This window comes from Dryobates pubescens, chromosome 4 (genome assembly GCF_014839835.1).
Source record: "Dryobates pubescens isolate bDryPub1 chromosome 4, bDryPub1.pri, whole genome shotgun sequence".
In the NCBI taxonomy this organism is placed as follows: Eukaryota; Metazoa; Chordata; class Aves; order Piciformes; family Picidae; genus Dryobates; species Dryobates pubescens.
This window is the reverse complement of record NC_071615.1, coordinates 41,758,993-41,771,855: the sequence shown is the minus strand read 5'-3', so window position 1 is coordinate 41,771,855 and position 12,863 is coordinate 41,758,993. Positions and strand designations below refer to the sequence as shown.

Here is a 12,863-nt window from a genome sequence, read left to right as displayed (position 1 = left end):
ATTACTGCCGGAGCGGCGGCGCGGGGCGGGAGAGGTGGAGGGTCGGTGGGGTTTCCTGCGCCGCCCGGGGCTGCCCGCGCTACAGGCGGGGCTCTTCCTGCCCGCCCGGCGGGGTCGCGGCGTGCGGGAGTCACGCTCAGCGCAGCCGGGGGAAGGTGTGCGAGCGGTGCGTGCGAGTGCCTGCTGGTGCCTGCCTGCCTGCCTGCCTGCGGGTGGGAGCGGGGCTGGGGCGACGCGAGGGAAAGGCGGGCGGGCAGAGCGGGTCTGGGCGCCGCAGCCCGGCAGGGATGCGGTATGGCCGTGGGCTCCGTGAAGATGCCGTCGCCATGTGAGGGCGCGGAACCGGTCCGCAGCTGGAGCCCCGGCGGCGGAGCCCACGAGCCGGTGCAGCTGCGGCAGAAGCTGCGGGAGCTGCCGGCGCTGCTGCGGAGCGGGCTGACGCTGCGGAGGAAGAGCGCCGCTGCCGCCGGCCGGGTGAGTGAGCGAGCCAGCGGGCGGCCCGGGGCAGTGCTCCCACCGGGGCCACCCTCCCCTTCCCTCCCCCCTCCTCGCGGGTGGCGGTGCCCGGGGCAGGCGGGGCGACGCCCGCGGCACCCCTGGCTGGGCCGCAGTGGGGAGCTGGCCGCGGGCACCCGGTGATGGCCCGCCGCGGGGAACCGCCGGGCGGGCTGGCGGCAAGAAGGAAGGGCGGGCGGCTCCGCGCCGGGAAACGGCGGGGCGGCACCTCGGCAGCCCCGGTCTGTGTCTGCCAGGTTTGGTGAAAAAATGCCGTATCAGTAAGGAGGAGTGCGCGCCCCTCTCCCTATCTCCGGTTCCCCATATAGCTCTTCCCTCCTTTTCCCCTCCATGTGGCAGAACTTGTGTGGGCCAATGCATGCTCTCCTCTGGCAGGAGATGCTGTGCAGGTGTGCTTGGACACTTGTGTAAGCGCGTGTTCATGCAGAGAACTTCAGCGAGCCCCGGAGCATTGGAAGCTGGCACGCTTTCTGGGTGCACTCTGTCCCCAGTCTCACCTGCCTCCAGAGACTGAGGCCTTGGGGTCAGATGGGCATCATCAAAAGGCATAACCAAATCTCAGTGAGGTTTGCTCATTTTTTGGAAGTTCGGCAGCACAGCCTCACAGGGTGGGCAGTGCTCTGGTGAAGTACAGCATGACACCACCACAGCTGGGAATCACAGCGGTGAGAAGCTGCTCATGCCTGTGAAATCTCCGAGTTGTGACTGGAGCTGCAGCGCTGGGATTGCCATTAGGTCATGGCAAACCTGACATGAGCCAAAACCAGTCTGCAGCCCACCGTCCGAGTGGCTGAAATTAAGGGATTTGCTTTTCCTGCACAAGGTTGGGTTTGTCTATGTGGGGGATCAAGCGAGCTGCCATGTGGTTTCAGCTCACTGAATGCCTGGGCTGGGAGTTAGTGGGGAGAAGGTGGCATGGGCAGTATTTGTACACTCCTCATCTCTGCAGTGCTTTACCCATGTAAACAAATGCTTTCTCTGCAGGGGGGAAGTTGTTGTGAAATATACTAGGGTGTGAATTTAAAACCAAACTTCCTGGGTACATTCTTTGTCCTTAGAAGATACACATGCAAGGAAGATAAACAGGACTAAGGTAGTATATAAATTCACAGCAGAATAGCAATTTGTGACTAATAGCTTGATTCAGATTCCTGTTATAGATGAATTTCTTTACTCAAGTGAATTTACAGACTAGTAAAGAATAGTCTGTATGGCAGTGCCTAATGAGTTTTACCTGGGTGAAATAGTAATCCACTTGACTAGTGTCCATATAGAATCATAGAATGGGATGGGTTGGAAGGGACCTTAAAGACCATCAGAGCTGAGGGGATTCAGTTAATTCTAAATAGCCAAGTTTTGCTCTGCTCTAACAAGATGGTTAAACCATCTTTCTCCCACTGAAGATGAGACCTTTTCTGAACTGAGTTTAGTTTGTTCCACTTTAATAGTATATTGCCACAGAAAGACGTGGACAGGCTGGAAAGCGTCCAGAGAAGGGCCAGGAGAGTGATCAGAGGACTAGAACACCTGCCTTTTCAGGAGAGACTGAGAGAACTGGGTTTGTTCAGTCTTGAGAAGACTTAGGGAAGACCGTATTACCACATACCAGTGCATAAAGGCTGCCTACCAGCACAGTGGAGACTCCCTTTTTAAAAGGAATCACATGGAAAAGACAAGGGGTAATGGGTACAAATTACTCCTGGGAAGATTCCAATTGGAATCCAGAAGTAAAATTGTTACAATGAGAACAGTTAGGCATTGGAATAATCTCCTGAGGGAAGAAGTGGGTTCACTGACATTAGTCAATTTTAAGACCCATCTTGATAGGGTGCTGGACCATCTCATTTAAGCTAGACTATCCCACAGAAAGATTGGACCAGAGGATCATTTGGAACCCTTCTAAACTGGTATCCTGTGAAGTGTCCAGTGAGGATGTAAGAAGCAGTGCAGTACTGCCACTGGTGGTGGTGGTGTTTTTGAGCAGGTCTGAAATACTGTTTTAGCGCAAAAAAATTCATGATGCTTCAGGGAGATGCCATACAGAGCAGGCTTTGGTTTATCCTCATGGGTATTCTTCACTGCTACTGGAAAAAATTAACAAGTCGGTGGTACAACAGTTATTCTGTAATATCTTGAGTGGGGGAGTTAATGCCCTGATGAGAAGCCTGTGTAGCTCTTGGGTTGTGCAGCTTCTCAAATGCGCTTGCTGAAGCCTTGGTGCCTTCTTGCTTGATGCATTCCTAGCTGAGGCTCTGCCTGTCTGTGCCACGCTGCAGACCAGCAAACCCAAGAGGACAGATTTAGTGCTGATGCCATCTGTGGCTTCACCTCCTAGTGCCTCGTGGGTCATCTTGCAAAGTTTCTATTGATCTGGCTGTTGTGGTAGGGAGAAGACTAGAGGGAGGATAGTGTGCTTGTAAGGCAGTCTGGAGTCAACCCAGCAGACGGGGGATCAGTGGGCGATGCTCTGTGAAGGTGTTGTATCAGCAGGACCTCTGGCGGGTGACTTGGTCCTGTGTGGAGAACAGGATTGCTGTGCTCTGCCATCTCTGGGTTTGCAGGAATTCTTCTGCAGCTGGAGTTACTCAGCAACACAGGTGCCTTTTGGTTCAGGAGTGATGCTAATGCCACTTTTTTACTTTGGAAACAAAGTGGACACCTGGGGTGTGTGGGGGCTCACTCCTCCACGTGTTATTTTCCAGCGAGCAGTCTGGCTTTTTTATTTTGGGTGCATGGTGCCTCATGTTGATTCCTGTCTGCTTTGTGCATATGCCTTTTCCCTCCCCTGAGATGGAATTTTAGGGACATGACACTTTTCACATATTTCTCTTCAATGTGGAGAATAGCTTCCCTACGAGGAGAGGCTGAGGGAGCTGGGGTTGCTTAGCCTGGAGAAGAGGAGACTCAGGGGTGACCTTATTACTCTCTACAACTACCTGAAGGGAGGTTGTAGACAGGCGGATGTTGGTCTCTTCTCCCAGGCAGCCAGTACCAGAACAAGAGGACACAGTCTCAGGCTGCTCCAGGGGAGGTTCAGGTTGGATGTGTGGAAAAAGTTCTACACAGAGAGAGTGATTGCCCATTGGAATGGGCTGCCTGAGGAGGTGGTGGGGTCGCCGTCATTGGAGGTTTTCAGAAGACTTGATGGGGTGCTTGGTGCCATGGGTTAGTTGTTTAGGTGGTGTTGGATTGGTTGATGGGTTGGACGCGATGATCTTGAAGGTCTCTTCCAACTTGGTTTATTCTATGTGTATTCTATGATTTCCACTCTGAAAACGCCAGTATTTGGGAGAAGGAAGAGATGTGTTGCAATAATAAAATGCAGCATTTTTCTCTACTTTCTCTTTTAAACATGTCTATTAAAATGTCATAAGGTTGGAGGAAGGTTGAGTAACACAAATATGAATCAAAGATTCCTTTTTTTTTTTTCCACCTCTACAAAATACTTCAAGTTAATCCAAAGTTAATTTTTTGGAGGGTTTTGTTTGCTTATGAAATCTCCATTTTTCCCCCCTATCCCTTTGAAAATAAATTTAGTCTGATCTTCCTCTCCAGTGACTTTTTCTTTGTGCTTTTTTTGTTTGTTCAAATGCCAAGCTGAGAGTCTTATTTGTCCAGCTGGCTTAATCAGGAATGTTGCTCACTTAGGTGAGCTGTTTTCAAGTAACTGCTGACCAGCTGAAATTCTGGCTTGTTTAATTTCCTAGAAAAAGATTATGACCCCCTGAGCAGAGGGTCTGCCTCTGCTGCTGACTGAGGGACTGCCTGCAGTACAGTTTGCTTCCTCATCTATAAAGCAGGGATAATCTGCATGCTTGGGATTATGGATAATGAAATAAAATGGAAATGTTAAGGGCTCTAATTGTTTTAAAGACGTACTTCACTGCTTGCTGTTAAAATACATCCTGTGGTGCAGAAGCAGGAAAGCATTGCATTTTAGAGGGTAGTATACAAAAAAGAAACAATCAAACTTGAATACATTTTGCAAACCAACATGGGGTGGAATAATTGGTTTTTTAATCTGTTTGGACCTCTCAGGCCCTGGCAGTAGGCTATGTGAAGATCATGACCGAAGATGGGGTTAACTGAAAATGTTGTAGCAAAATCAGCATTTATCTCTTTGTCTGGTGAACCCCTCAAAATAGAGCAGAAATAGATATTTTTGTCTGTCTTTGTGGGGATACATCCACTTTTAATACATGTGAAGCACATGTAGAAGTGCTGAACCAACCGTGCTGCTTGCAGGTTAGTGTGCTGTGGAGCCAGGTGAATACCCATGTGCTTCAGCCATTCTGATAACGCTAACTTCCAGTTCCTTGGCTAGGGGAAGCCCAGCACATACATTTATTTATTTATTTAAACTTCTGAACTTTGAACTGGCTGTTGGCCTTGTCCCTGGTGGTGTTTTCTCTGACAGTTGGTCTTGGGACAGGTGCAGCACAGATGCTGAAGGCTGCGTTGGGGCTGAGGCAGCAGTTGCAAAGTGAGGTGTGAGGTGTGGGTTTTGCTCCTCATCCTCTGGCTGGTGCAACTCTTTTTTTATTTTTTTTTTTTTTCTTTCCCCTTCTGGATAAAATAGCAGAAACTGATCCAGTCTTTTGCTGTGGTATTTATGTGTATGTCAGAGCTTGTGCAAAGGCAGAGGGATATGTTGTGGTGAGTTGCTGTGCCCTGTGGAACTGTTCTCTCCTGCCATGGGCTTTCTCAAATCTTTGGAAAGTGGGACTCTTCTGCTCCTGGTTTGCCTCCTTAAGGTCTGTGTTAAGTGTGCATGTAATAGGCATGAGTGTTTTGGTTATGAACCATCTTTGCTGCTCTTCTGGTGCTTGCCAAAGATGTATTCTTCTTCTCCTCTTTCTCTTGTTATTAGTGATGAAATATGGGACCCTGCATCTAGGAACGCCAGCAGCAAGGTCCTGTAGGCACATCAGTGCAGAAGGACATCACTCCATCATTCCCAAAATCATTTTCATCCTACTTAGTTGCACTCTTAATGGAGCTAATGCTGGTCCTGAGCTCCTGCTGAGAGAGCAGGGCAGTGCTCAGAAGACAGAGGAGGAGTAGCCTTGTGTGCATGCAAACACACACACATGCATTTTTAATGACCGATTCTGCTCTCTAGGTTCACCTTTGCACACCAGCAAAATACATGGATATTACTCTGTCACAGTAGTGGAGCTGGAAAACCTTCTGTATGTCCTGGTGTCAAATGGTATTACTCTGATGTTATAAAAGATCTTGCTGGGCTGTAGGAACCTTCACTGTGGGACATGCCTTTTTGGTTTGCTGGGAGCTGAAGAGCTCCCATGGCTGTTTTTCCTTCTAAGACCATGTAAAGACTTTTGTGAGGTTTTCAGCCAGACCTCTCAGTCTGTGTTCACCTTAGCATTGTTTTGAGTGGCAGCCCTCCTCTATGTATACGTCAGGATGTAAACTGAACGCAGGGTTGCAGATTGGAAATAAAGCACAGGAGTTAGGACATGGATGCTAAAAGTTTGCATCAGTTCAGAGTGAGGCTGGAGAAGCTCATGCAAGAGAAACATTTGAACATACATAATCCTCATCAGGCACAGAAGGTTCCTGAGCTGAAAATAGCTGAAGAGTTGGAGCGTATTAGAGATATCTATCATATATTCTGGCACTGGCAGTTGTCATGCTGTTGGAGACAACTCTTCTTTGGCAGGGGAAAATAAAATCAAATTATATGCAATCTGTTTTAATTAAATGAAGTATCCAAACCTCTCAACCTACATTTTGCTAAATTTTTATTCCTCTCTTGTAAGAAGCTTTCAGTTGCTTATAGCATTTAAGTTACTTTCCTCTAATCAATTCATCCTATGATAGGGGAAACCATAGCCTTGCTAGGTGAAGTTTTGCCAGGACATTGGAAATTCTCTGCTGGAATTGCTCAGAAATCCCAGTTCTTCTTTCCATGGCTAAATTATGGTGATGGGTGATAGTTACATTTTGATCAAGACAAGCACACAGATCTGCCTTCTACTTTGGGCATCTTCCCACCAACATCTGACATTTATAGCAGCCCATATCCTTGTTGACAGCTGCTTTTCATAGCAGTGCCTGAGTGACCTTTTATTTCGTGCTACTGAAAAACATTCTGTATTTCGGGAATAATGTAATTCCTGTAATAATATCCTAATATTCCTGTCACCTTGTCTTCCTAGGTGCCACTCTATTTGCATTTGTTTTGTCAATACCTCCAGTTTTGCATTTCCGGAGCACTTGTGTGCTCGTTTGACCAGTGTTATTAATGAAGAGGGGAAAAAAATCAGAGCATTTGCTTTCATTTTGGAGTTTCTCCCACATTAAAAGGTGTGATGCTGTGGTGTGCAGGTGCTGTAGTGGCTGAAATTGGTGCACAGAAATACAGGACTGGCTCAGTGACTCATAAGTTGTGCTGTCAGAAGTATTACTGAAGTAGGCTGATTGATATTGGTGACATTCTGCTTTAAAGCTTGCCATAGAGGTTCCACTCAGTAACTTAATACTCCCATCACTTTGGCAGTTACTATGTGATTAAAACTAGTCGTGGTAGGTAGTCTTGAATTTTTCCTATTGTAATCAGGCTTATTATGTATTCCTGCTACAGGTATTTGATTAAGATAATTGTCTTTCCCAGTATCCGTTAACGTCAAGTCTGTGACTGGTGGTGACATGTGAAATGTTGAGTAATGAGTGAAAGAGCTTAGCGACAGTGACCACAGTAGCTGAAGGGGAATTTCAGTGTCTCTTGTGTTTGTTTGCATCATAATTTGTTTCATAGCCAGTGTTCAGTGAATTACTAAATTGAGAATACTTCTTAATTAGCCCACGCATTATGACATCTGAGAAATTATGCCTGGGTTTGATTAACTACAGCTGAAGGAAATGGAAGGCAAACCCACTCCTCCAAAGAAGTAACTTACTAAGTTTTGCAGAATGCCAAGCTGCTGCTCCGCCTGAGGCTGGGGATTAGTCAGGTTGCCAGGATGATGCCCGCTGCCTGTCTTACGCTGGCACCGGGTGCGAGGTTGGCAATGTCTGGACTGACATCTCGGCTGCTTTCTAGCATCCCCGGGAAGGTCCAGGTGCAGCACTACCAGGTCTCGCTGCCAGTGCGTGGGGAAGAGGTGCCATCATGTGGCTTGTGTTCATGGGAGGTGTATAAAATTGACCTTGACCCACTGACACATTAAAAAATGCAGCCACTTGCTCTAAGCTAAGGAACATAGAATCATAGAATCAGCGAGGTTGGAAAAGACCTCAGAGATCATCAACTTCAACCTATTACCTAATACCTCATGACAACTAACCCATGGCTTCACGTGCCGTGTCCAGTCCTTTTTTGAACACCTCTGGGGGTGGGGACTCCACCACTTCCCTGGGCAGTACATTCCAATGGCCAATTACTCTTTCTGTTAAGAACAGGTTGTGTTTTGTCAGAACATATCCCAGAAAGTCCCTCACTGAGCTGCAGTTAGCTGTCATAAAATGCAATCTTGTCTTTAACTCCTTGCCCACACTGCAGATCAAGGTCAGGGTGAGAACCATTTTGTCCATCCTTGATCTTCAAGTACTGCTGTTTGTATGTGACACCTTCTATTTATAGAATTTATTATATTTATTCTGTTTATTCTATTCTCTATTCTATTCTTCTGTTTTGGACTTGGAAAGAAAGTATCCATCAGCCCTGCGAGTTTTGTGATTCTGGTTGAATAGGGATCTCGCCACTTTCACTTTTGGTTTTGTGCCTGTTTCCAAGGGCTGTAGCCTCTGCATCCTCAGCTGTGGTGGTGCTATGTGTGGCTTGGAAACCCATTAAAGAAATCTATGTAGGAAATAAGCTCAACCCCATTGGCATTAAAAGGTGTATGTTTATGTGCAAAATTTCTGCTGGTGTTACATCTTGATGAAAGGCTCTTTCTGAATGTGAGCTGTTTGTCCCATTAGTTAACATATTTAAGGGGAAATAAAGCAAATTGCCTTTGTGATATCGTATACTTTAATTTGCTTGGTTGCAAACCTGCAGTATGGGTTAATTCTTGCTAGATTTCCCAGCTGCCAGGATGAATGAGTGACGCTGCACTGTACAATTATGGCAAATTCTGTTAAGGTTTGTATTCAGCTGTTGTAACTCATGTGGCCCCAGTGGCTTGAATTCCATTTGTGACACGAGGAAATTGCAAAACAAGCTGTGCATTTTTATGCTGATGAAAATGCTGAATATAGATGGCAGCAGCTTTCACAGTATCACAGAAACATTCAGGTTGGAAAAGACCCTCAGGATCACCAAGTCCAACCCATAGCCCTGCTCTACAAGGGTCACCCCTAAATCATATCCCCAAGCACCATGTCCAAATGACCTTTAAGCACATCCAGGGTTGGTGGCTCAACCGCTTCCCTGGGCAGCACATTCCAATGCCTGACCACTCTTTCTGTGAAAAAATGTTTCCTAATGTCCAGTCTAAACCTATGCAATCACAGCTTGAGGTCATTAGCTCTTGTTCTGTCACTAATTACCTTTGAGAAGAGACCAGCACCAGCCTCTCCACAATGGCCTTTCAGGTAGCTGTAGACAGCTTTACAGTCTCCCCTCCACCTCCTCTTTTTCAAACTGAACAGCCCCAGCTCCCTCAGTCGTTCTTCATAAGATTTATTCTCCAGCCCCTTCCCCAGCTTCCTTGCCCTCCTCTGCACTTGCTCTAGCACCTCCACATCTCTCTCGTATTGATGTGCTCAAAACTGAACACAGTTCTTGAGGTGTGGCTTCACCAGAGCTGAGTACAAGGGGACAATCACCTCTCTACTCCTGCTGGACACAGTATTTCTAATCCAAGCCAGAATGCCATTGGCTTTCTTGGCCACCTGGGCACTCAGTTTACTTGTATTCAGTTGCTTGTCAATTCGAATCCCCAGGTCCCTTTCTGCCAGAGAGCTTTCCAGCCACACTTCCCCAAGCCTGTAGCGCTGCTTGAGGTTGTTGTGATCCAAGTGCAGGACCTGGCATTTGCCCTCATTGAAGCTCATCCCATTAACGTTGGCCATGTCTATCCAAGTCCCTCTGTAGAGTCTTCTCGAGTCATCTGTGAACTTACTGATGATACACTCCGTGTTCATCAAGGTCATGAATGAAGATATTAAACAGAAGTGGTCTCACCACTGAGCCCTGAAGAGCGCCACTCTTGACTGGCTGCCAGCTGGATTTAACTCCATTGACCACCACTCTTCGGGCCCATTAGCCCAGCCAGTGCTCATCCAAGCCATGAGCACCCAGTTCGTCCATAGGAATTCTGTGGGAAACAATGTCAAAGGCTTTTCAAAAGTCTAGGTAGACAATATCCACACCCTTTCCCTCATCCAATAGTCAGGTCATCTTGGTCCCTTTCAAAAAGGGGGTAAGAAGATTAAAAAAAAAAGGAAAGCAGAACATGGTGTCTTCTCAACCTCGCTCACAACTTAGTTGTAATAAAACATTCATCCTTAATACATAATAATTAATGTAGTATTTCACATATGGGGAAGGAAGATCCTTATATTTTATACTGTGTAACTTTGCACTTATTTAGTTATAGTTGCAGGGTACCTGTCTGCCTATGGCTTCTGACTTAGCCCCAGGAAGGTGCAGGGCATAACAGCCAGTGTAAGAGGTGATAGGCTTCAGTATGTAGACTTTTGATCTCACTCTGTTGAACTACTCAAGACCCTAGATGGGTTTCATCATGTTTCTGTGCCTGATTGCTGAGCACCCAGATGCTGTAGGCATGGTCACACTCCCTGAGTTCTGAATCACCTTCTGTTGCAGGTTCATATTAATGCTTCTAAGAAGAGCTTTAGTGTTGGCTGGAGCTCAGTATAGTGCTGTAGGACTGAAAATAAAATGGATCACCTTTTAACTTAGAGCAAGAGTGCCCTGTTCTTCTGTACTCCCCCAGTGCTGGTGTAGCTGAGCCATCCACACATTGGTCTGCTCTTTGTGTACAAACTCCTAATCCTTTGTTTTTTACCCCTCTCCCCCCCCCCCCAGATCAGGCTACCTTGCAGATCTCACAGGATTCACATGCATGGCTCCATTTCAGTGGAATATTTATGTTGATTTTTTAGTATCTGCTGTATAAACTTTATCCATGCCCTGTTTTGATTTAAATATCTTTCATGATATCTGTGCTTTTGGCAAAAGTTGACGGCTAAAATGAAGTAATTTGATGGAAGCAGGATCTGAATATTTTCAAAGCTCCTGGTTTAAAAGGCAGTAGTTATTCATAATTGTCACTATGTCTTTGATCTCAGTTAACTTATGGTTTGGGTTGGGTTAGTCTGACCTTTTAAATGATCTGTTTGTGGCTGTTGTAGTAAGCCAGGGTCAATTATTAATATTTAAATCTTGCAGTATACAGTATTCTCTGATTATCTTCTTTCTCACAAGCTATTTTCCTGGAGAGGGCACAGCAGGCTAACTGATTAAAAGTCAATATACTTTTTATAGTGCAGAAAGAAAATATTCTGCTGATTGAGGGGGAAAGAAACCCAAGCCCTTCACTTTATGTAAGTACCAACAGAGCTTTATTCATAGCATCAGTAAGGATTTTGTGTCTTCAGTTTTAGAACTGAATTAACTCATTAGAGCTTAAAGTGCCAGATGATTTCTTGTGTGCCTTTTAAAAAAATATTGATAGTGAGGAATGAAACTTTCTCTTTTATTCCTTGATTTGCTGCCTTTGTTTCCTAAACCTCATACCTAATTCTTTAAATGTCTGAGACATACACGGGCTGTATGAGTTAGGCTCTGAGCTATTTCCTTCCTTACTGCACTTTCTGATTGACTGATTATGGGATACATTTTATCTGTGTGCTTTATTGTGCTCTACTGGTAACTTTTCTTGTGGTTGGTCTGTCACAGAATGGTGTAGGTTGGAAGGTGTCTTGGAGATCATTTATTCCAACCTCCTCACCGTGGGCAGGGATGCCTCTCAACTAGACCTGGCTGCTCAAGGCCTCATCTAACCTAGCCTTGAACACCCCCAGGTAGGAGGCATCCACAACCTCCCTGGGCAGCCTATTCCAGAGTCTCACCACCCTTGTACTGAAGAACTTCTTCCTATGATCCAGTCTAAACCTGCTCTCCCTCAGCTTGAAACCATTCCCTGTTTTCCTATTGCTGGACATCCTTATGAAAGGTCCCTCTGCAGCCTTCCTGTAGAGGATCCCTTCAGGTACTGGAAGGCAGTTGTAAGGTCCCAGAGATGTCTGAGCATCTCTGCAGGTTGTGTGTCAGCATCTTCTGTGGGACTGTGGAAGAAGCAGCGCTAAGCAAGGGACAGTGGCTGCTTTCAGGTTGGTGCTGAGGAGCAGTGAACCAGAGGAAGTACTGCATTTTGGATTAAAGAAACCTAACCCCCACCCCCAACAAGAAAACACCAAGATAAAACTGAGCTCCAGACCAATTGTGAGCATCAAGAATTTATGATGCGGCTTGGGGGGAGGGACAGGGAGGGAGAACAGGTGTTTGGATTTTGTTTGTTTATTTTTAAAGATAATAAACATTTAATTGTGGCTTTCTGGCCAAGTTCTGTTCAAGCCAGTTAGACCCAGTGATCCTAAAACATGTCGTGATTTTAGATGGATGTGGTAATCATTTGCTGTCGTAGACTGCTACTGCATGCTGTTAAGCAGATGCTCCATTTCATCCCATGGGTGGATGCACTTCAGTGATGCATAAACTGATTTTTAAAATATGGAAAGAAGGGGAGAAAAATAATGCATACACATGGTTAGCCCTGAAAGTCACAAAGCTGTTGTTTACTACGTGGCTGCAAGAATGAGCTAAAAGAATCCCTTAGATCTGCTCTGGGTCCCAGCTCGGGTACAATCCAGTGCTTTGTTGCAGTTTGTCTTTTCTGCAGTGCCTGAAGCCTCTTGGCAAAGAAAGCAAATCTGGGGGTGTGGGCTGCGAGAGTGCTGCTGAATTTGTGTTGCAGGGTGAGCCAGAATGTGTGGTGTTTGTTAAGGAAGGATCAAGTCATGGAAGATGCAAGTCCTAAAGGAACAAAAGCAGTCTAGTAGTTTGCTGTCACAGAGGAAAGGTGAGGATGCAGCGTATCCCAGGCTTAAGTGTGCTTTGGCTTAAGAAAGGTAAACTGTAACATCTGTCCATGCCAGCACTGATTTGTGCATAGGAATTCTTTAGTCTTCCTCAACATTTTGTTAAAAAAAAAATAATCAGTTAAGAAATAAACTATAGTAATCCTTCTAGATTGAATTGTTATAAACACTTTTGACGATGTAACTGGAATTTAACTTCTGTTCACAAAGGAAGGTCCAGAAATGGAACTTGGGTATTTAAAAAACTTATA

At 45.9% G+C, this 12,863-nt stretch overlaps 1 protein-coding gene across 1 annotated transcript in view; it reads left to right on the top strand.

Moving 5' to 3' along the window:
- The first annotated feature begins 234 nt into the window (after window positions 1–234).
- Window positions 235–12,863, top strand: part of RAPGEF5 (Rap guanine nucleotide exchange factor 5) — a 174,622-nt gene continuing 161,993 nt past the window's right edge. The window contains exon 1 of the mRNA XM_054161174.1: window positions 235–474. Within this exon, the coding sequence (XP_054017149.1) occupies window positions 295–474 (180 nt within the window). The 5' untranslated portion in view covers window positions 235–294. The remainder of the gene's footprint in view (window positions 475–12,863) is intronic.